This window comes from Corvus cornix, chromosome 6, assembly GCF_000738735.6.
Source record: "Corvus cornix cornix isolate S_Up_H32 chromosome 6, ASM73873v5, whole genome shotgun sequence".
NCBI lineage: Eukaryota > Metazoa > Chordata > Aves > Passeriformes > Corvidae > Corvus > Corvus cornix.
The window spans coordinates 28,729,916-28,753,240 of NC_046336.1; the positions used below are offsets into that span (position 1 = coordinate 28,729,916).

Here is a 23,325-nt window from a genome sequence, read left to right on the forward strand (position 1 = left end):
TAAGATTTCCTATTTTTTTTTTAAATGGGCTGGTGCTTTTAAGTAGAGAGTTTCCTGTTTACTTTTAAGCACAATCACAGAACATGGTCAGCAGTGATCATAAATAGTGACAGAGGAGGAGGAGAAGCAGTCCTTCCTACTCACTGCTTCCAGTCTCTTTGCACGAGAAGGCTACCAATACCAGAGGTCCAGCACTGCTTTTATAGTTTACTTAACCAACAATGGGGCATTTTATACTATTAAGCAATATGTAATTGCTATAGCTACTCTTAACAGGTAGAAATAATTGTGAATGATTCTCACTCCACTGACTTGCACTTGTATTAAACATGCAGTGTTTGGTTTAAGGAAAATATGGAGGCTTCCAGTAATTCCCAGCTGAGAAAGGAACCAAACAATAACCTCAGAGGAACAGCACGGGCATGGCTGTACCAGGAGCTCAGTTGTTTCCTCTGTGCAAGAGTTTTAATTCTACCTAGAGAGACTTTTGAAGTAACCTGAATATGACACATTATCCAGCATTAATGTGTTCTACTCTTACACAGCCAGCTTAATACACTTGTTTCTAATAAAAACCAAAACAATCCTCAAATACCTCCAAACTACTTTGGGGTGATTCTATTTTGACCAATCTCTACATGAGCTGCTAACAACAGCGGAAGGATTCCCTCACTTACTGTACTGCTGCAGAAATGTATTTATGCCACATTACCCTGATACATTTTAACAGCATGAACCAAGAGCATAAAACCTCAAAACCAGCTCACACATGGATATGCAGTTACCAGCTCATACAGAAAACGTCCCTCACAGCCTATGAAATAAACCAAGTGCTAAGTTCCACCAGTGTTTGCTCTCATATTTCACACACACCACAGCAGCTGCTGCGCTCCCTCCCTCTCTTCACCACACAAATCCAAAGGCACAATTAATGGATGCCATAAACAGAACACGTAAGCACAAGTGAAGTTGCCCTACTTGGTTTTACCAGCCAAAACAGCATGAGAAGATTTACTGTGTCAGGTCTGAAGGAAGCAGCTCTCAAAGGCATATAAGCTTTCCCATCCCACAGGAAAAAAGGTAATTTGCCATGAAAGGTTGTTCACAAAATGTCATGCCTCTCAAACCAGCATCACAAGAGGTTTGTGAACTGTAATACAGTCATATAACCTCTTAATGTTTGACAACAGGGACACCTACATCAGACAGGACAGACAGACGGGCCATCTCATTAAGTAATTCAGTTTCTCACCCCCTTGCCTTGCTATTATAGCTAAACTCTGAAGCTGAAGACTGGAGCAGAGGTGGGACAGTAGATGGTGGCTACTTTCACTCTAAAATCAGTCTCTAATTTCATGACATTTCCTTTCTCTGCCATGAGCAGAAAACTGCCTGCCAGCAAACTCCACCAAAGGAATGGCTGAGGAGCTGACAGAACACACTGAAATGAGTTTGTGCTCTTAGTTCTGTATTGACAAGCAACAATATAGACTGAATTTTTCACAGCAGTTGGAGTTTTTTACTACAAATTCTGGACATATTAATCAAGGATGTTCTCCCATTACTTTAGTCATGTTTAGTGTGTTCACAAATATTATCTGTTCATAATGAAGATTAAAGGCAAAAAGGTGACACTGACTTTTGAGGATTTGAAATCAGAACCAAGCAGTCTAGTGGTTTTCCAAACATAACTTTTTAGGCATTGGCTTCTTAGAAATTAAGAAGATGAAAAACAAATGCCACAGATGTTTATACTTGTACTATTGGAAAAATGAAAATTATGAAGCTAGAATAGTACAATTTAAGTAAATCAGAATAATTTTCGTCAGATTCTGGAACATGACATGGACATGTTGGGACAAAAGAGCTTGGAACTTGGACATGAACTTAGGAGCTTAAATGGAAGTTACCAACTACAGCAACTTCCAATAAGCAGCTTCCAATGAAAAAGAGCTGCCAAGGCTGACACATGTATTCGATTCCAATCCCAGAATCACTATATATACCTGAGCAGGAAGTTTGACCACAGAAATGGCAGCTTCCCAGATCATGTATTTCCAAGGAATCCTTCTGTATCCCAAGTAAAAATTCACACATTGTTTGCCATTTCCTAGAATGCATCAGTAAAAGCTAAAATCTCAGAGAAGACTTCCTGTGCTAATGTGGTATCTCTTGCCAAGAGAAATACTGACCTAACCCAGAAGTCAGGCTTTCAGGTAAAGGAGTGTGAAGGACCAATGAATTATTCCATTTGTCCTACAGGACAGAATTTCTCTGGTGATAAAGGCAAATAATGAAAATTCTCTCAGCAGAAGCAGAAAACAGAACTCCATGCTGCCATTCCTCATTAGTGATGCTGTGTGCTCTCTATCCATAAGAAGTGTTCTCCACTATGTTGGGCATGAAGGGAAATGTTGAAGGAGGGACAACACAAATTGAAAAGTATCTGACGCTCTCTGGGTTTGCTCTCAGTCACTCCCAGGAGGTTCACAGACACTTTGTACACTGCATCCACACCCAGTGAGGAGTATCTGCCACTAAGGATTTCCAGCACTGCCCATACACACCTCCACCCGGTGATTTCTGAAGTGCGTTTACCTTGGTTTGTTTGAATACCTCCTGAGCAGATAAAATTACCTCCTCCTCCACTGGCACTACAGTCTTGGGCACATTTTCAGAGTCTCATTCCTCTGCCACACCGATGAATCGTGGTATCCACTCACACATCTACAGGGAGAGGTTACCCAGTTTCCTCCTCCATGGTCCTGTTCTTCACAACAGTGCCCAGATGAACTTGGCAGCTGCAGGAAAGACTAAAATCTCCAAAGCTTTACAGGCTTGGTAGGCTGCAAACAGGCAACAGCTACTTCAAAAATCCAAATTACCCCAATATAGATATATAAAAAGATTCCCCAAGACTAGGACAATTATACTTTCTTAATTAATTATGCCACAAGAATAATGTCTTCTCTCCTTTCAATCTCGCACCCTCACTAGGTACTGGGCATCTAGTAGTGTCACCAGTTCTCACTGTACCACATTCACTAGCAAAAGAAATAAATAAAAAAATCTCTAACCACAAACAAAATTTTAAATCTGTATTTATTAATGTCATAATGAATTCTAGTCAAAATGGCACTGACTAAGGTGAAATAATCCTTTGCTCTCAGGCACAGAACAAACTCAGACCTTACTTCAAGAAGCGCTCAACTGAAGTACACAAATTACTTCTATGAAGCATCATGGGAGCACAAAATGCAATTAATTCTCTGTATTAACTTCACCTTTTGTATTCTAAGAAAGGAGGAAATGCAGTAAGTCAACACTGTTCATCTGAGTACAGCCTCTCAATAAGTATGTGTCTTATAATGCTGTTCACTGGTTTGGGAAAGGTCTTCATTGTTCTTTGCAAGATGAAAAGAAAAAAAGAACTAAATTTCAACTGGCTCATTAGATGAAAGACTTTTAATATGTGCTTCTTGTAACTAGCTTTCACCTGAAGGGCTCATCTCATGACTACTCTTCTAGAAAATTACAGCAAAAAAAGAAGTTTGAGAAAAGATTACATACTTTTACATTACTTGCACTTCTATTTTCATTACAGCTGTAACCAAATGTCCCAAAATTTAAAAAGCCCGGCTTCTCATAGAACAAGAGGCAGTGTTTTGGCATTAACATACCGAAAAGAAAGTTCAGCCAAAGAAAGGAAGATGGGTAGAAGACAACACCAAGAACACTTCACTCTAAGAAAACAAATGTATTAGAACTACACATATTACAAGTCTGAATTCACATTAATAAATTACTCATTTGAGAAATCAAACTGGCAATTTAAACCTTACTATAAAGTCATTCTGAGAAGTGAATTACCAAAAAAATTTAAGGTAATTAACTCTAAATTACTTGTAAATAACTAAATTACTGAAAGACATTAATGACTGAATTAAACAATTCTATTTCAGCAAGTTTGTTTTCTCTAAGAAGTAGAGCATATTTCACTGAGTACCAATGCTTCAGGACCCAGAAGCATTCTGACCAGTCTCAAAAACTAATTCAGACCTGCCCTTTCCCAAGTTCCAGTCACAAAGGGGAAAACTATAACGAAGAACAACAACAAAAATCTTACAAGATTTCACAAATTGCCTGGAAGAAGAGAAAAACCTAAGTGTTTCATACTCAGGCTAAAATTCTGGCCATGTGTCAAATTCATTCATTCCAATGAGATCCAGATTTCATCCCAAGAGCAATTAAATTCTCAGCAAAGCTGTTAAAACCCATCTGTCTCTTCAAGCCAGATTTCAATTATTATTCCTTAATCCCATGCCCTTATAATTACATTGATGCTCACTCTGCATATACCCAAAAATACTGGCTTTATTTACTCCAGGAAAAATTAACACAGCAGAAAGATTCACATTACTACTGGAGCCTACAGGAAAAAGGGGTAGAGAACTTGATCTGATAGTACAGGGAACACTCTGAAAGCTTCCTGTCCAAACCTATTGACCCAAATGAAATTGTTTTAAAAGAAATGAAAAAAACCCAAATCACACCACAACAACTTGTTCTCTTGAGAATATTACAGAAGGAAGCTGAAATTACTGGAATGTTTTCAGTTTAAAGTTTTACTTCTTGCAGACTTTGAGCACTAGAATATTGTAGCACCTTTAAAAACAAGCAGATACCTCAGAACAGTAACAGCTGTGCTATCTACCCTTCTCAGTGTAAACAAGGACTTGGACTTGACAAAAATATTCAAAACTTCACTCTGAACAAACACATATTAGAACTTCTGTTTCTCAAGTGTCTATTTAATGCACTGGAGAAGAGAGAACACCTCAAACCTTGCTACAAGAAGAGAGGGCAAGCAAAGGAGCCATGAGACTGCAGTCAGGACGCCTGAGGCTACACTGCTTACACATATGGTGAACAGTATTTTCAGACAAAAATTAATGAAAACAAAAATCTAGCAAGGCTGATATACTAAACTACAATCAGGAGTTGTACCTCACACTGCTGAGCAGCTTTCTGCCATGAAACAGTAAAGGAACTGGGCATCACGGTCAGCAACTGAAACGCAGGGCAGGAGCAAACAGCACAGCTAAAATCATGTGAGAGCACCTATAGATAAATATTGCCCTTGTTGCTAATTTACAGAGCCATCAGCTGCTCTGCTAAGCATCAGCCAGTTCACACAGAGCTGAGCAGAAACAGCACCAGTGGCTTGGTGCTCAGCAGCAAAGATCAGCTGTTGAAAAGAGTATAAAGAACCCCAACAAAATCAGTGCTTAGAAATTTGAAAGGAGTTCAGCACTTAGAAAGCGACCCAAGTGATTTGTTGACTTCAAAGCTGGAAATGGAACAACAACAGGGATAGTGGAATAAGGTATTTTGTGTTATGCAATTAGACAAAAAAAATATTTTCATCCTTACAAAACCCCACACATTTCCTACCAAGTTCTAAGTCCCTGTCATGGTTTGATGCCAGTTAAGCGCCAGGCACCACAAAAAACTATTCACTTATTTCCACCTTTCAGGCAGCTCTTCTTTTTTTCCTTTTTTTTTTTCCTCTGCCTATAAACACCAGGTTTTGTTAAACCACCACAGTCCCCCTTATGATATTATATAGATTTGTACAACTCTTAAAACCCCAGCACTGGATTGCACATTTTCTCTATAGCTGTTCACTTAGTTAGTGAAGAACAACAGAAGAACTATATTAAAAGAGGCCAAATTTATTTTATTCTTTGCCCTCATGTCTTTATAACAAAGATGTACTGAGAATAGCAAAGATACTGGCTTTTCTGCTCCCCAAAAAGGAACAGCAAGCTTCAGGGGCCAACAACTTCCTTCTGTTGCCTTCCTGTGCTGGTTCTCATTTTAGAAGCCCAGTTAAAATCCCCCTTTCAAAGATGGTCCAAACACTCCTAATCTAAGATTACCCAACGAGAGCTGCACTGCCATCTATGGAAAAGCTTAGGAAAAGCATTTAGCATTTAGTATTTGTTGATACTAAGAAGGATACAGCTTAGAACACTAACAAAACAACAGCAGGATGGAAATGAGAAAGAAGAAGGCGAATTGTGCACTAAACATGACCAGTTACTCACCACACAGTTCCCTGAATTGCTACTCAGCTGCAGTGCTTCTACTCACCCCAGCCTGATGCCACGGGAACTCCAGAACTACAGCTTTGGTGACTGGCCTGGAAATACTAAATCCAAGAGGCAGGCAGGCTGGCATTAGCCCAAGCACTCCAAATTCTTAAATCTGACTCTCATCAATTGGATTTTGACACACAGATAGGAACTGCTTTTAACTCACCACACTAGAGGATAGAAACTGCATAATTTGATCACGTATCTCCCAGCAATCAAAACATCTGATGTGTTGACTAATCACAATAATTATTCTCAATGCCTTCACTTTTTTGTCTTTATAGTCCTTGCTTGCAGAGAAAAGGAAAAACATGGAACAAAAGCTTACAGTAACCTGCTCAAGAGCACAATTTTTCAGAAATAATGAAAAACTGCATCAGAAATTCTTCTGCATCTTCAGATTACAAAAGATCACTGTTTAATCTTTAGGCTAAAGAAATCAAATATGTCATAGTTTCTACCAAAACCAACAAGTACAGGAAAAAAACCAAAACAAATCCCACTACGAAGAGGCAGTTCAACACTTCAGAGCTACATTTCCCCCTTAAAACTCAAGCTACTGAAAATACATTTCTGCCTTGAAAAAATAAAATGTGCTATTGATGCTTTTCTCATTCAGATAAAAGTCACAGTAGAGTAAGCACTGAAATTCTGGAAAAGCATTAACAGGATAAAAATCAAAATGGGTGGAAGCAACACAATTTTCTAGATTCAACATCAAGTCTTACAATCTCCTCCTTTCTCCACTTCCCCAAAAACTAGTAGTACGTTCTTCCATTTTTAACCCCTCTCTAAAAGCTATTTACTTTCAATAAAGAAAGAAATAAACCAAAATAGTGAACAAGAATATCAAAGACTTCTAAAGTACCTCTGCTTCACATGGCTTACAACAGCTTCTGTCAATCAGCACATTGATTCAGTATCAACTCATACACATGCACAAATTAATTGACAGGGGCTACATGTATCAAAACCCAGATATACAGTCCAAAAGCACGGTAATAGAAGTGTCTTCCCTTTGTTTGTTACATTTCAGAGTATGTATCAAGATATATTTAAAACTTACCAAGGACAAAGCTTAAAAACTTCCCTCTTTTCCTGGCATGTGCATGCATGTGTCTGGGGACAAGAATGTTTGTTTCTGTAGTGGCCTACATTAAACTTGGGTTTTTCCCCATAAACATCAATAAAGCTACAAAACTCATACTACAAAAATCTCTAACAGCTTTTCCAAGCTGGCCACGATTGCCACAAAAAGTTAATAACCACTGCTAAACTCTTTCATGCACTATATCCCAACATTATAATTTAAGACAGAGAGCAAACAATACCACAAGCAGCTGAAAATAGATCCAGAGTTCATATTTAGTTACACACAAAGAATATAATTATGTATCTGTGCCCAAGTCTGAAAGTGGTATCTACATACTAAATTGGCAGTGATGACACAGTACCTAACACACCTTAAACACACGAAGCATTACAATTGATTAAACCAAATTGGTTTTGTTAGATGTTCTGGTTGTTAACATCATACTAATAAAAAAGTTGTTTAATTCAGAAGTCTGTGCAGATAAAGGAATATGAACAGGATAGACATAATTTTCTTCAGGCCCACTGAAATCCCAAGGTTGGCTCCCTGATCTCAGATGGAGGATCACAGCATGGCAACAACTCTCCATCCACTCCTCACACTGAATGATGTTTCTTGCAGATCAGTTTGAGTTTAGCAGCAAGAAAAAGGCTGTGCTGCATCTTGTGTATCCCACAGAAGATGTATGAAGAGCCCTGCTAGTGAGCTACAGCCAGCTCTCTACCTCAAAGATTCTATGCTTGAACAAACTGAGAAACCAAAAATCAGCTCCAGCTCACGAGGGCCCTATGAGCACAAAGCACAGAAACAAGAAAGGCAAGAAGCCACACAGGCAACAGCTATCTTCTGGCTTTTCACTCCTACGTTTAGAGGTTAGTAGGAGGTATTGAACTTATCCTTTGCAGAAATCAAATCCCTTTATTCTTTGTGAGCACTTCTATGAGACTGTGTAAGGAAGGATCTGTTCTGTCCTGGCTTCAGAATAAGGAAAGAAAAAAAATGTGTGCGAACAGCCTAATCAAGGTCACCTGTCCCGAAACAGGAGTTCCTAAACAAGAAGTTTCACAAAGCCATCAACAACAGAGGAAAGAATTATCAAATTAAAAAAAAGGCACTAATATTTAAAAAATATACTTAATAAGCAATACACTCCACACTAATTATGCAGGTTATGCACAGAAATACATACTATGCTGTTCATTTCTGAAGAGTCGTAACTTCCACACGGATGGACACTTCCTATAGGTTCCAGCCCCTCTTCATCCCACATGTATGTGCCGTCAGAGCTGTCAGACGGAGAAAGCTCAAAGGAGGAGCCAGCTCTGTAGTTCATCTCTGAAGAGATGACATTCTCAGTAGTGTGTTTTGTGCTTTCACTGTTGTCATCCACTGCTTAAAGAAAACAGCAACGGTTAAGATTCCAAAACCAATCCAATATTCCACAAATAAAAACTGAAATGCCTGCTACTGGTGTGCTAACTTTCTGTTACAGTACAGCTCCAGCAAAGACCTGAAAGCCTTCTACAGTACTGCTCCCTCATCCCAGAAGGGGGAAAAGCTCAAGGTGGTTTGGCAGCTACAACTAAGGAATCTTCCAACCTACATCTTTGCTAACCATTTACACTGCCCTAATTCACCCACCGTGGAAGCTACTTTCTAGAAATCTGCATCTCTTTAACATATTAGAAGGTGGGTCCAAAAATATATCCTTTGGATCTCATCTTTCAATTGCAACATCTCTCAAACAAGCTTTTGTCATGAGAAGCCCATCAAAGACTTGAAAATGTGGCTTTCAAAAGCATCTTCTTGTGTCTTCAACTAATGTTTAAAGAATCAATATGCATCAGAAAAAAACCAAAAAAACCCAGTAACAATCCTGTTTATAATTGAACTCATTTAATTACACATCCTACACTTATTTCCACTACTTAGAAGCAGTTACAGCTGTTCTCTGCCTACAGAGGTGGAGGGAGCACGAGGTGAAATTTTCTTAAAATATCACCAACCCAGAAAATGAATGGCAAAGAAAGGATATGAGAAATCCCACAACCACACCACAAATGTGTTTAAAGGAGGTCACCTTCATTTTTATCACAAAGAGCTCTTCAAAGTAATGCTTGGGAAAAAACTATTATGCAGAAAAGGCATAAGCAAACAAATACACCAGCATAGAGCCAAGTTCCACTCTGAAAAAATGCACAAGCAATGGGCAATTACATTCAGTAACTTAATTAGTGTCATAGAATTTTGATTTAGCACCTAAAATTTCAAACAGAACAGAAGAAAGGTATTTACCAGACACATTTATATCAAGCCAGTCATCAGCATTACAGCAAGATCCTCCACCTTCCTTGAGAGATGTGAACGGCTCGATGGACGTTCTGCTCCCATGCTCTAATTCCTGAAGGCAGCTCTCCTTCTGCTGGATTTGTACAGGTCTGTTTGCATCTTCTATATCTATGAAATCATCACTGAAGTCTTCACTCAGATCGTTTTTCTCCGAGGATGACAAAGAAGATATAGAGATCTCATCTCCATCATCGCTCATACACATGACTTTTGACCCATGTTTTCCCAGACTTTCATACAGGCCCTCACCAGGTTCTGTTCTTTGAGCACTGCTCTCTAGAATACTGTTTTTATCCACAGCTCTATTGATGTTTGCTGAAATATCCACGTTCTCCACAACGCGCGTGTCCAGAGCCGCGCTTTTGCTGCCATCCACACCAGTATTCCCAGCAAACCGCTGCCTGGTAGGCTTCAGCAGAGAGGGCCGACTAAATCTGTATCCATAGGAAGGTGCTGACCCAGATCCATTTGACAGCGGGGGTTTCTTGGAACAAGGAGCTGACATAGCCGAGTACGGTCTGGTAAATCCATACTTCATCGGTTCATTGCCATTGGGTACATCCAACTGACATGCATTTCTTGACAGCAGAGTAGACCTCTGCGACGTCCTGGCAGCAAGATTTTGACTATGATAAGGCCTTGTAAGATCCACAGCTTTATTAAAGGAATGTGACCTGGTTAGAGATGCAGTGGGAAGGAAAGAATTCTGAATGGAATGTGAAAAACTTTGTGATCTTACCATTTTGTCACAGGAGAAAGCCTTGCTGTTGTCTGTGGATTGTGCCAGGCTTTCTCCTGAACTTGTCCTTGTGGTACTGGAATTAGCTCTAGGTCTCTGCAAACCTACCACCGGCCGATTTCCATAAAATCCATTCAGATTTGATCTTGGAGCACTGAGTCCAGAGTATGTCCTTCCTGACAGGGTACCTTTGGTGAATTTAGCTGAACTAGAGAGTCCAGGTATAGACTTTGGGTTCAATTCCTCAGTAGAAGATACAAACATATTGGTTTGCTTTGCTGCTTTTGACACAACTGAAGCAGTCCTGTTCAAACCCACCCTGAGCTCATCATTGCCCAATGCTCCTTGAGATTGAAAATGTTTCTCAGAATCAATTAATTTTTCATTACAGTTGCGTTTGGAGTTGGCTTCCCTCCCATTCTGATCGTTAAGCTGATATTTATTTGATTTTTTCCAGTTGAAAGCAAAGGAAGACATTCCAACAGTGCCATTGTGCTTGCCAAAATTTTTGCCACCATTACTCCCTGCTAAGTTCACAGCTGTCCCGTTTGGCATAGGTTGCAAAACACTCCCTAAAGTTTTCGTTCCATATTTCGGTAGCCTGGAAACCAAGGATGTCCTGGTTTGATTTTTTTCTTCCATGAGCTATTGGGTACATTGGTCCTTAAAGGGTGCTTGAATCTAAGAAAGAAAAATAAAATAAAACAACATTAAACCTGAATCAACCACACATTGAACCATATAGTTTTCTATACATTTGCAGCTATAGGCTTCCTGCATGTCTGTGCCTAACTCCACCATGCTGATAAAAAGTAACCCAGACACATTTTGGGAACTCCAGAGTCACAGCAGTTATTTGGCAGTAATATGCTTCAGATCACAGCTCCATCCCCCAGCTTTCATTCTCTACATAAACCATCTTGGTTTTGTTTTCCTTTCGTAATCTAGAAAATAAACTTGAAAAGGGGTTGGATGATTTTTTTTTTTCCATTTACCCATTTTGAGTAACAAACTGAACCTTTCAACTGTGTTACAATTATTAACCAATAAATGTAAGATTTAATATTTTTAAAAAAGCCATAAATATGACATAGCACAAACCTGTGGTCAGCAACGTAAACCTGCAGAAACTATAATGTAACATCTGATTAAAAGCTCATTTTTTGAGATTTTTTTCAGTTTCCCTAATGCGTAAAATGTAGGAAATAACCACACATCATGCATCTCACCACAACATTTTTTGTTCCCAGACCTAATTGACATCCCCAAATCAAGATTCACATTCCTAGTCACTGTTTCTTCTTTTTATAGACACTGTAGTCTATTTTGGACATCATCTTATTCATGTACAAGACCTGAAGTACAGTGCAACAGTTGCATAAGGTCAGTGTCAGTAAGTGAATTTAAAAGTTCTACTTACTCAAAGTACAGAAAATATCTTGTGTAACCACACCAAGCATTACCCTAAAGTGAGTCACTCCCCAAGCTGCAAGACCTCACTAAGGAATGCTTAGTTTAAAAACACTTAGATAAAACGGAAGGTAAAGTCAAAGATAAAATCGAAGTGGCATTAAATTCATGCAAATTGAAATACCCTTAGGATTTGTCAGTGAATAGGATGTCCCAGAGCAGTATCTTCTGGAAGCAGATCTACATTACAAAGACAGAAAGAGAAAGGTACTGAAGACAGGGCTTTTAGGGGCTCCTAACTTGTGAAAACATCAGAATCCACATTCTGCAACTGGTGTGTGCATGTCCATTTTGAAATACACAAATCCCGACTTTTCAAATACTCAGTGAATTCTTGTGCACCAGAGGCACAACCCTCACCCCAGGTGTGCAAAGAAGGACACAACTGTTTCCCCCTGGGACCAGCAGAACATTCACTACATATGACGCCCGCCTGCATGTGGATTGAAGTGTCTCAGGTCAGACTTCTTGCCCACAGTGCACCTGCATACCTTCCACAGGAAAATATTATCAGGCTTTAATAGCAACATCAAAGTTGCTATTTACTTCATGTCAACTACATACAATAAAGCATACCTTTTTTTTTTAATAACTCCATTAATAAAAAATGGCCTTTACCATGCTGATGAATTCATTCCCAGCAAGCATCATACTGCAGATCCCTCAGAAGATAACGCAACTCTAAAGAAAAGGCAAGTCTTGTGAAGAAATCATCCAAACTGAAAAAGTTAAATTAGAAAGCTGCTAATTTAACTTGCATGCTTTATGGATAATTCCCTTTTCACATCTGTCTACCATCTCTTAGGTAACTGCAAAATGTAAACGAGGCCATTAATTAGATTACTTTAATCCTCCACCAAGTGCTGCAAATTAAACGTGGAAAGGAGACCTTTCAGTTCTCAGTAGTAAGGGCTCTTGCTCATTTATCCTTTCGACAACACATTATCTTCAAGAAAACTATGCTGATAGCTTAGAACACTTCAGATAATTAAATTAAAAGACAAACAATACTTGTCTGTATTTTATTAGCCACTTAACTGTAACTACTGTGCCATCTCCTCAAGTCCAGGTTACATTTGTTTCATTGAAATACAATGTCATCAAAAAAACCACTAAAACTTAACAGCATTGTGTCTGGCAGATGTTTCCCAGAAAATGGGGAATTTTCTTATTAAGTTCTCTAAAACATTCTTAATCTTTACATATGTATACTAGGAAAGATTATACTAGCCTAACAATGAAACTCCCTTATCAAGCAGCACTGTACCTACAAGTTAGAGTATGATTTCTGCATCCCAGAAGATTCAGGTTCAATACAATTTAAATTGTAGCCTGCTGTACTATAAAGAAATTCAAAGTATTTTTAGACAAGCAATCTATGGAATTTTTAAAAACTGACATTTGGGCAAACAAGTTTTATATTCTTTGCCTTGGGAAATTCATTATCTAGTGCACACAAGCCTAATCGGGAATTAAGCTAATTATAAAGAGCCTAGCCTTACATAATGATCCAGGGAAAAGGAGTTAAAATCCACAGACCCTCTCTGAAGTAAAATCTGAATTAACTGAAAAGCTGCTACATCCTTACCTTCAAGGATATTCAAGATCCTGGTGATAAGCAAAAGGATATTCATTCTTGCCCTCCTTGGTACTTTCTCTACAGGATTATTTACACCTAGACAAAATGCTGCACTGTTAGTGGCAAGCACAACATTCACTCTTATTTCATTCACAGCTTTTTTCAGCTCCACCAGGAAGGCAGTTTCCTATACATTAACTTCTCAGCAAAGTCTAGCTTTGCATCTGAGACTCTATCCTACAGAAGAAGACAGGTTAAAGATTCATCCATTTGAAAGTTTAAGCACCTGAAAATACTGCCATCCCTATAATCCCTGCCACCAGGAAGATAACAGCATTTTCCAGTTCCAGATTCCTGAATGGGACCAAGTTCCCCTCCTATTGTCACAGCAGTGCAGAATACCCAGCTGATGGATGAAACACATCTGACAGACTGGTGCCAGGCCAGAGCAATTCCCCTCTGCAGATCTATCGCCATGCCAACAGTTTCAGATCTGTGCTTCATTCACAGGAATGAAAGTGCACGTGTATTTCAGCTCTGTCCTGTGCACAGCTTATAAATCACCTCTTACACCTCTGGGTTTTAACACTGCAGCTGCTGGTTATTTATTTGTTTTTCAGGACAAATATTATGCAGATCTTTTCACCACTGATTTGTGGTGAAACAAACACAACTTAAGATCTATTTTTCTTAAAGATGTAATTAAAAATGCATTAGAGCAGTTACGTGAAAATAGCTTATTTTCACCAATGTAGGGAGGCATTGAATGTCACCAGGGAATAATCTGGGAGGTCCCTGCAACAGAAGCAGCAAAAGACTTCTTTAGCACGCACTTAAGAACATTGCAAGATGGGCAGCACGGCTGCAAGTCAATTTTCAGCTTTAAGAGGACCATGGGAGCTTAACAGAATACAAGAAACACGCAAGAGATCCAGCTGGCAAACACCTGCTCTGAGCATGACAAGCCCCGGGGAATTAAAGACCACGAATCCTGAGGAAACTGTGCGTGCTGTATGAACTCAAATGAATCAGAATGCAACCAGAAATTCTGATGGCTTCAAGACTGAACCTTGAGTATTTACAAGTTTTTGTGTTGTTTCCTCTGCACAGACTGGTTTCAGTTTAGCCAAAAGCGCCTTCTCTCCCTCCACTCCAAGATCCAGTAAGATTTATCAGCTCTGCAGTAAATTCCTCCAAGCCTGCCTTCCTTCTCCTGTCTTCAGTTTCTCCAAGACACCTGTTCTTGAATCAATTCCCAATGCTTTATGAAGCCATCCATGAATTTCAGCCTCTCTCCCTTTCCTGTGTCCAAACTGCTCTGATTAACACCAGCTGCCCTCACACTGCCTTGTGAAGCAACATAGTCAGGAAGTATAGCGGGCAATTCCAAGATGGTGAATGCTTATTATTCTATTTTTCTGAAATCACCTTGCTTTTCTGTGTCCCAAGTTGTGGGATTCTGTTTTCAGATCTCAAGACAGCTTAGAGATATGTCCTTTTCTATTTTTCCTCCTTCACATTTATGAGGTTCTAGCCCCTTTTAAGGGTTGATCTATCAAACACCAAGCAAACCAGTTATCCAAGCTGCTCTTGTGCTCAATTTTACGGTCAAAACATACTAGGTCAAAGAATATCAGCAGAACATAACAATGAATAGAGATAAAGGGAGAAGGAAGCAAGAAACACATCATAAAGAGATTCGAGTTTCTGGATTTTTAACACTGAGCAGTATCTTTAGTCAATACAGCAGAAAATATGACATCCCATGCCATCTCTAAAAGCATTCTTGTGATTCATCAGAATCCTTAATGTTTGATAAGACAAGAGGACATAAGCACTTACTGGAGAAAAAGAAATAGGGAAATGCAGCTCTATTTTGTAGAAGAAAGCTACCACAATGCTTCCAGAATCAAAAACTCCCTTTGCATCCCTCAGGGCCACACTGGCAATTCACTTTGCCATTAATGCTGTTCCACAGAGCATCAGGCACCTCAAGGAAGCAAAAAAGGGCTAAGTGCTATCTGCCCAGACATGGATGCTTTGTAATTGTTGCCCAGTTGTGTATTTCATATTAGTAAAACAGAAACTATACATTTTTCAACTCCAAATTTTTACACCAAACCTTACCAAAACATTGAAACAAAACAGGGTATGGGTTATCACAAGCCCCTTTAGATTTTATTGAAAAAAAAGTTATGCATATTTTACCTACAAGAAAGACCTTTGCTAAACATCTGTTTCTCAAACAAGTAAAGTTGCCCTGATTTTCGGCATTCTTACACAACTAACAAGGTGGAAAGCAGCCAAGGTCCAGATGTTTAGCCAGCTGCAGCAAGGAGCAGCTTTAGCACAAAAAGAAGAAGATGGAAGTAACTGGGGGAAAGATAAATTATTCTCAGTGAAAGAGAGTATCAGGGTCTGTGAAAAGGAAGGAAGACTTGCCAGTGCAATTTCATGTTCCTCTTAAGTGTTAATGCAGGTTATTATGGGTTGTTCATAAATGAGACATGAAATGCAATGACAGTTACTCTTTCCTGCATTATGGTGACAGCCTAACTGTTGTCAGGGACAGAGGTCAGCTAGAAATTGGAATAAAGCCCTGGAGATGCACGACTCCTCTCTGAAGCTGCTATTCATCTGATGCATCCTCTTAGAAGAAGTCATCAATTCCTTTCTTCAGCAGATCCTGTTAAACCTGAGCAAGCAATGTCCAGCCTGTACCTGCAGCAGATATGAACAACAGGCTCGTCTATGCTAGTCTGCATACTCCAAACTCCAACTCCAAAACACAAGAACCAGAACACAGTGGAGCTCACTGGACATCCAAACAACACAAGGCCCTGATGATAAAAGCACTACAAGTGCTGACCCCAAGAACACTGCAAGAGGTGGGAGGGATGTATTGCCATGTATCAGAAACAATTAACATAATCAGGAGCAATATATCTGGCTCCAGAGCAGAAACACCCCTGCTAGAAGGAATTCAATTACGTGGATTACTTCACTTGATGTGTTACGCAAGGAACAGGCTCCTGTGAACTGAACCAACCCAAGAGATTCGCCCCCAGTGAGCAAGTCAAGCTTCTTCACTAGGGTTGCTTAATAGGTCTTAAACTGCAAAAGATGCATTGTTTTCAACATCTTTGTTGGAGAAACGAAGAGCCTTTACTTGCTCCTCTCTTTGATGATACTTAAAACTGTTACCAAATTTGCAGGTATAACAAACAGAAAGGAGGGAAACTGAAGTAAGAAAAGACAGACACTGTCTGCCTGCCTTACAGTTCTCTTGCCCTGCAGCCTGAAGACAAAGTCACACAGCTGCAAAGAAGCCAAAACCTGTTAATTATTCACCAGCACCGCCTCCCAAAAACAACCCCAAACTAAGGTACTGTGACTATAAAGCACGTTTATATCTAGGTTCCTATGTTGCCTTAACATTTCCTTGCATTTAAGCAAGATTTCTGTCCTGGAAGATAAGCCATAATTGTGCATATGCTTGTGTGCAATAGATGCTGGGGATTCTCCCACCAGAGTCTTTTTTCCAAGGTTTCTCAAACAGGTAATTTTTTGGCATTCTTACATGACTAATAAGGCAGCAGATAACCAGAAACCTGCCTTTCTGAAGAGTTTTAAAAGTAGCATCACTGTTTACATCATAAAGGCAAATTAAATTTTATGCTGTGTCTAAGATTGACCGAAAAATCCCAAACATCAGTTGCAGTCTAGAATTAAAGCTTTCTACCAGTGAAATGTCAGATCTCGATCTCTCCTTAAAAAAATTTGTGATTATGTCAGCATCAAAGCAACTGACAGCAGAAACAGGCCCCTGCTCGTGCTGATGCTATTAGTCCTTCAGCAACAGCATTTCACATTGGTAACTTAATCTGTCTGTAAGAATAAATCCAGAAAGATTGCATCTGTCTCAAAAGCAATGTCCTACTGCAAACCAGTAGGAATTACCTGCTGTTCTCCAGCAAATATTTCACTTAAAACCAGAGGAATAACCCTTTTTGCTCAGCACTATCCACTGTCACCAAGTGATTCAAACACACCATTCCCATCTCTAACTGTTCTAGGAAAGATTTACTTCACCATTGACTCAGTAACAAAGAGCTGGTTACCAGTTACTGTTTTCTACTTCTTACATAGTATTGCATGTTAGCTGGAGCAGGATTTTCTTGCTGATAAGAACAGGCAGGCTGAAAGCTAAGTGAAACGTGGTATACAACTAATTATAACTGGAAATATCCCTTTTTAGACTGCCATGCTGTCCATCCTACTCCTCTAGTTTGCTTATTCAACTGATGCATGTTCTCCATGTAAAAACACTGAGCTGTCTTGAGCTAGAGCCCTCTTACAGTGGTATAAATGTATTTTTCAGTACGTATTTTGCAATGATTACATAATGACTAATAACAGAACCAATACTTCCTGTCTGAACTGCTGATGAACAGTTTATCTATGTGAGTATTTTAAGATTAAGAATTTCCATGGGTTTAAATCTTCAATGAGGCTGTGCTTCCAACCAATATGGAAGTTGCTTTTTTCCCCCCTCCAGCCACATACACTCATTCTTTCATTTTTTCTTTCTCCTGCTGCCCGAGTAAGAATTCTAGTTATAGGTTAAGCTGAATGGCAAGCAGAGATAATAGGAAGAGATGGCATTTGATTCATAGACTCGCTGCTACTGGGATATCTTCAATAAGCCTGAAGAGGTTCACACGTGATAACTGAGCAAGATTAGACAAGCTGAAGCAGAAGAAAGGTAGAAAAAAGTAGTTCTGAGATTTTCTTTTACATATATTGCCAATGCTGTTTCAATATAGTTCAGTTTTTCACAGATCGTGATCTTGAGACAAGAACATGTCAGCACATTGCTATGCACCTTAAAAAAAAAATCACATTGTTAAGTCAGCCACTGCTGGATTGAAAGAAAATACTAGAAAAAGGACTGACAAAGAAAATCCTTAACACTGCTATCATCAGAGACAGACAGTGAATCCTGGATAAGCTGGAAATATTATGTAAATCATGGCATTTCACTGTGTGTGGATTGTGGCACTTCACTGCCCAGATTCAATTCTCCATATAGGTCCGCCAGTCAATTTTATTTTAGAGGTAAAGAATACAAAAATCCCATTATCTCCTGTGGCTGCCTTAAAATAAAAATGCACCAGGGAAGGGATGATCAGGGCAAACACAGAATGTGACTTCCTCAACCTTCAACTGCTTTCAATTCACAGAATTTCTTAAATCTGATGCAGTTTGTTTAGGAACCCTCCACAGATCTCTTGTCCACTATTTTGCATAACCTATCCTTGAGCCCCCAAAGTTTTTGCATCCCTGACTGCCTTAAGCAAGGAGTTCCAGAGCCCCAGTAACAATTCTTTCAAGGTTATTTCATTGTCTTGCACAGATTCCCAGGGAAAACTACTAAAACTACCTCTAAACTCCCTACATTGCCAGAAGAGGCTACTGACACCTTCTCTCCTTGCTACCAAACACACCAGTTTGTTTCATATCTATGTGCTTTCAAGAAGATACTGTATTATTTGAAGTTTGACTTCTCTTTAACATCCACCCTTGATCAAAAATACTGCAGCCATACACTGGTGTATTACAGCTTTCAGCTAATCTTTTTTATTTGTAAACCACATCTTCAAAGTATCACTTTCTGGCTACTGAGTTTCATTTCATTAGCGCTGGACTCAACGCAGCTTCAGTCTACAATTCCACAGCTATATATCAGTTCCCAGTCTCAAAACCAAACTCTCTAAAAATGTTTGAGTACCAAACAACTTTGCAGGTTTGCCACAGCATAACAAATGCCAACATGTTTTTGACAACAGACTGGCAACCTCCGGTATTTTAACGCATGTTTTGTGTTTTCCTACCAGCTTTCTGACACACCAACAGCTATATCTGAATGTACTTATCAAGGTCAGTTTCCTACAATGTGGAAGACACAGATATTTGTTATATCCTGAGAGGTTTGCAACTGAAGGGGAAAAAAAAAAAAACCAAGATTCTCCAAGAAACTGAGATGCAATTTTCAGTTACCAGTGACAGTTTGTCACATGATCATTTTCAGACTCAGTCATCTATGTTGTATTTTATTCAAACTTACAGGAAGGAGATATGTATCATTTGTTTTGCTTAATTGGGATCTCAATGTAGTCATAGTAAAGCTATACTTACACAAATTACCATTTCAGAAAGCTTTCATGATTAAATGATTTACAGAGAACGATTTTTTTCTGTTTTTATCTGTTTACTGATAGACAAGGCTACGCAGGTTGACAGATTGTGCTCCTCTCCTCAAGGCTCCTGCTACCGACAGCAGCAGCCTGGGCCTTGCCAAGTTTCTACCTATGTAAGTCTGTCTTACTGAGATGAAGGTTACTCAAAAGCCACAGCATCCCTGAACTCATCAAAAATATGTATCAATGTGGCTGTGTAATGACTTTAACATATGAAACCAGAAAAAAAATCCACTTAAGTAAAGCCTATCTTTAATACAATTTACAAAAAGAATGTGTATTGAAGTATCATCCAAACCCACACTGTAGTGATAAACTCTGCATCTATCTAGAAGAGATTTTTGAATCTCCAGCCTAAAGTAGACATATTATTGAGTAAAGAGAAGCTGGGACATTCAGTTCTCCCGGGATGCTTCCCTTGTGCTGTGTGTGTCACAAGCCATCTGCGCTGATTAGCCTAAAAGCACAGAATTTCTTTGGCTTCAGGGAATAAATACAGAAATTATTTGCAATTTAAGGGTTATTCCTGATCTGTAAGTTGTTCAGTCACCTCATCAATGTAAATCCTTATCATCCATTCCCTCTGGCTAAGAAGCCAAGCCTCCTTGCAGCGAGGACATTGCCGGCATTGCCAGTACTTCTTCAATAAAGGCCATTAAAATGCACTCTGCAGAGCAGGACCTCAACTCAGAGCAGACTAAGTGCTCATGAAAAACCCAACACTCTGCAGTGAAAACAGCATTTTAGCAAGAACTTGCGACACCAGTGCCCCATGTGACCAGGGATAAGCAAAAACCCCCACCCTGAGGAGACTTTCTTCAATTCCTATAGGATATTGTCAGCAGAACTGCCACAGCTGAATCCTCCTTTGAGAACAGAGAATGGCTACTGAGCAAAGTCCACATCTCTGCAAATCAAATTACTTTTGATAAGGAGAAAACAACATTCTCAGAATGTCTTCCAAAACGCACCTACTTGGTAGCAGTTTAAGAGTGAGCTGGGGTGTGTGTCCCAGAGCTATGAAGAAATGCAAAGACCTTTCCTGACTAGCCAAACTTCAACTTTGGGACAATTATTCAGTGCTGTTGGGATTTTACTGTAACATACACGCGTGCAGGTATCCAGAGATTTACATAATCTGTTTTTATTGCTCCAACCGAAACACAATACAGGATTTTAAACCTAATTATCAAAAGCACCATTAGTATTTTGATCTCCTTAGCATCCCTGTTGGCATGGAACTTAACCCTGCCTGAAAGCTTCTAATTAAGAAGATGGTGCTGCTGTTTACAGCGAATGGTGGCTAAAAGAGAACACCAAAACCACTGTTGATATATTTTATCATATTACTTTCTGTAATCTTATATTCCTTCATCTCTTTTCCATTTTGAGAGATCCACACTTTCTAAAGATTGCAGGCGAGCAATGTTCATCTCAACATTGATGGCATGATGGCTTTTTATCTAAAGAGCCCGTGCCAACAGTTCCTACTAACTGGTTTATTCCAAATAACCAATCCCTCTTAAAGGATGATCAGGTCCAAAAGTAATGGATTTTACTTCACTGAGCTTTTACACGAACAGTTCCATTAAACAGGATTACTCATTAGTATAACAATACATTAAATGAGATCATTATGTTAATTGAGACTACTTCTACAGTTTCAACAGCTTTACAATTAAAAGACAATACTGGGCAGTTTTTAGAGCCCAAACAATGATATTTCTATAATGAAAAGTACTATCCATGAGCAGAAATTAAACCTCAACTCCAAAAACAACTTTTCTAGTCTAAGTTGTATATTCACATAGATCCTTGGCTGACATTTAGGTAGCTGGTTTCTACTCATGTTCCATTTGTTAGGCCATCACCTCTTCAGCTTGGAGGCATGTATTTCAAAATGGCCCCAGAGAATTTCAAGTTATGTGATCATTACATACATGAGAAAAAAATCTTGCCGATTTCATTCATTATCAGCAAACAATGTAAATATTTACTTCCTCCAGCTAACCCAAGACTTTTGTATATTTCTCCAGAAGAGAGGAATTTACTAAAGTCTCAGTGAATACGTGAAGTGGCTCTCAATTGAAAAACATAAAACAATGAGAACTTAGATCCAACTTCACTTCACTTTTAATACCTTCATAACAAAAAATTCTATTCCACACCAAATCAAGGCTCGAAGCCCACAGACACCAAGAACAAACCTGTTATGAACACAGAGTTCTAACCCTTCATGTTGCACCGATTCCCCTGAAAAGTGCTTTACATCTTTACACAGCATACCAGATGGAGTACCAGATCGACAATCCTTACCTTAATTTGTTGTCTGGCCTGGACACTAACGCTCTGCTACAGCATAAAGTTCCCATGCAGTTTTGCTTTCTTAAACTGAAGATAAACAGCTCGACCTCCTCCAGCTCAAAGTTAAAGGCTGAGGTTGCCTACGTTTCATTGTGTGCCAAAGTACATTTGACAGAACGTGAAGTGAACAGCAGGCTCTGGGTGACGAAAGCAAAGTCTCAGTGTCATTAAAGTGAAATCACCACAACGTACAGAACATCCCCTTGGTATGAATCTCAACAGATCACTGCTAAAATAGAAATGCCACCATTATAATTCTTTTCCACCGTTACTATTCTTTTTTTTAAACTGTTGTCTTTGAACAAACACACACTGGGTGCTTTTGCTGCTTCTCCTTTTCGGAGATTAAAACCTTCGAGATACGAAACCTCACGCTACAAGACCTCTGCGACCGGGGCTCGCAGCAGCTGCTCCCAACGCACCTGCAGGTGCGTCTCCCCGAACATCGAATTAAAGGGACGCACAAACCACCGCAGAGCCGGCACCGGGGCGCTCCCGGCGCCGGGCCCGCCGTGCCAGGCTGCCCCCGAGCCGTAGCACGCGGGCGGCTCGCCCTGTGACATTCAGCCGGCCCGGAGGTGAGCGCTGCGCCCGCCGGGGACGCGCAGGAGGCCGCCCCGCCCCGCCCGGCCGCCCTTCCCCGGCCTCCCGCGGCCCGCGCGGCCGCCGCTGCCGCAGCATCCCCGGCCGAGCGGCGACCCCCGCCCCGGCGCAGGGCGGCGGCGCAGGGAGGAGGCAGGGGCCGCTCCCCGCCGGCAAAGAGCCCCCGATGAGGGGCGGCGGGGGGCAGCGCGGTGGTGGCGGCACCGGCCGCCCCGCACTCACCGCCAGACAGCGCGGGCCGCTGTCGGCCTCCTCGGGCAGGGCCGCTCCGCTACCCTCGGGTCCCCGCCGCCCGCCCCGCCCGGCCCCGGCCCGGCCCGCGCAGGGAGGGGCGGAGGGCGGGAACACGCAGCCGCCCCGCGCCCCTCGGCCCGCCCTGACGTCAGCGCGGCCGCCCCCGCCCTGCCCATGGCGGCGGCGCGGCCCGGGGGCGCATCGCTCGTGGCTCTGATCGGCCGCAGGGGCCCCCTCCGCCGTGGCCCCGGGAGCCAGCGCAGCTCGGCACTGTCACGCTGCCACGCCGGGCGGGCAGGGCCGCGGCCCGCCTCAGCCAGTCCGCCCCAGCCATCGTCGAGCCCGCTGGCAGAACCAAGGGCAAATGAGAGTTGTTAAAAGCATTGCAGGAATGGGCCTGGGGGTGTCCCGGCCCTGCGGCATGGGAGGATAGAATCGTATCATCGTCAAGGGCGGAAGAGAGCTTTAAGATCACC

At 40.7% G+C, this 23,325-nt stretch overlaps 1 protein-coding gene across 7 annotated transcripts in view; it reads right to left on the reverse strand.

The window, feature by feature from the left end:
• CCSER2 (coiled-coil serine rich protein 2) overlaps window positions 1-22,927 on the reverse strand; it is a 61,754-nt gene extending 38,827 nt beyond the window's left edge. For 3 of the 7 annotated variants that reach the window (XM_039553532.1, XM_039553536.1, XM_039553535.1), the window contains exons 1-4: window positions 22,838-22,927; window positions 21,965-22,149; window positions 9,547-11,020; window positions 8,441-8,640 (exon numbers count right to left, since the gene is read on the reverse strand). In XM_039553532.1, coding sequence (XP_039409466.1) covers window positions 8,441-8,640; window positions 9,547-10,981 — 1,635 coding nt within the window. In that variant the 5' untranslated portion in view covers window positions 10,982-11,020; window positions 21,965-22,149; window positions 22,838-22,927. Of the gene's footprint in view, window positions 1-8,440; window positions 8,644-9,546; window positions 11,021-21,964; window positions 22,150-22,837 lie in introns of all 7 variants that reach the window. The other 4 variants (XM_039553530.1, XM_039553534.1, XM_039553533.1 and 1 more) reach the window with 2 other exon arrangements.
• Window positions 22,928-23,325: the final 398 nt, after the last annotated feature.